This window comes from Rhinopithecus bieti, unplaced genomic scaffold (genome assembly GCF_001698545.2).
Source record: "Rhinopithecus bieti isolate Rb0 unplaced genomic scaffold, ASM169854v2 scaffold_1199, whole genome shotgun sequence".
In the NCBI taxonomy this organism is placed as follows: Eukaryota; Metazoa; Chordata; class Mammalia; order Primates; family Cercopithecidae; genus Rhinopithecus; species Rhinopithecus bieti.
In genome coordinates this window covers 1-648 of record NW_016842546.1, presented here as the reverse complement: position 1 = coordinate 648, position 648 = coordinate 1, and the positions used below count along the sequence as shown (strand labels likewise).

The following is a 648-nucleotide window of genomic DNA, read 5'->3' as shown; positions in this document are numbered from 1 at the left end:
GGGGACTGCTGGCTCATTGAGGGCGACAAGGGCTACGTGTGGCTGGCCATCTGCAGCCAGAACCAGCCGCCCTACGAGACCATCCCGCAGCACATCAACAGCACCGTGCATGACCTGCGGCTCAACGAGAACAAGCTCAAAGCTGTGCTCTACTCCTCACTCAACCGCTTTGGGAACCTCACCGACCTCAACCTTACCAAGAACGAGATCTCCTACATCGAGGACGGTGCCTTCCTGGGCCAGTCGAGCCTGCAGGTCCTGCAGCTGGGCTACAACAAGCTCAGCAACCTGACGGAGGGCATGCTGCGCGGCATGAGCCGCCTACAGTTCCTCTTTGTCCAGCACAACCTCATCGAGGTGGTGACGCCCACCGCCTTCTCCGAGTGCCCGAGCCTCATCAGCATCGACCTGTCCTCCAACCGCCTCAGCCGCCTGGACGGCGCCACCTTTGCCAGCCTCGCCAGCCTGATGGTGTGTGAGCTGGCCGGCAACCCCTTCAACTGTGAGTGCGACCTCTTCGGCTTCCTGGCCTGGCTCGTGGTCTTCAACAACGTCACCAAGAACTACGACCGCCTGCAGTGCGAGTCGCCGCGGGAGTTTGCTGGCTACCCGCTGCTGGTGCCCCGGCCCTACCACAGCCTCAACGCC

At 62.5% G+C, this 648-nt stretch overlaps 1 protein-coding gene across 1 annotated transcript; it reads left to right on the top strand.

The window, feature by feature from the left end:
- Positions 1-9: 9 nt before the first annotated feature.
- Positions 10-645, top strand: LOC108525080 (protein phosphatase 1 regulatory subunit 29-like; the record flags this gene model as incomplete). Its single annotated transcript, XM_017866157.1, has 1 exon — positions 10-645. A coding segment is annotated over one exon (636 nt), but the record flags the coding sequence as incomplete, so codon positions are not given.
- Between the last annotated feature and the right edge of the window lie 3 nt (positions 646-648).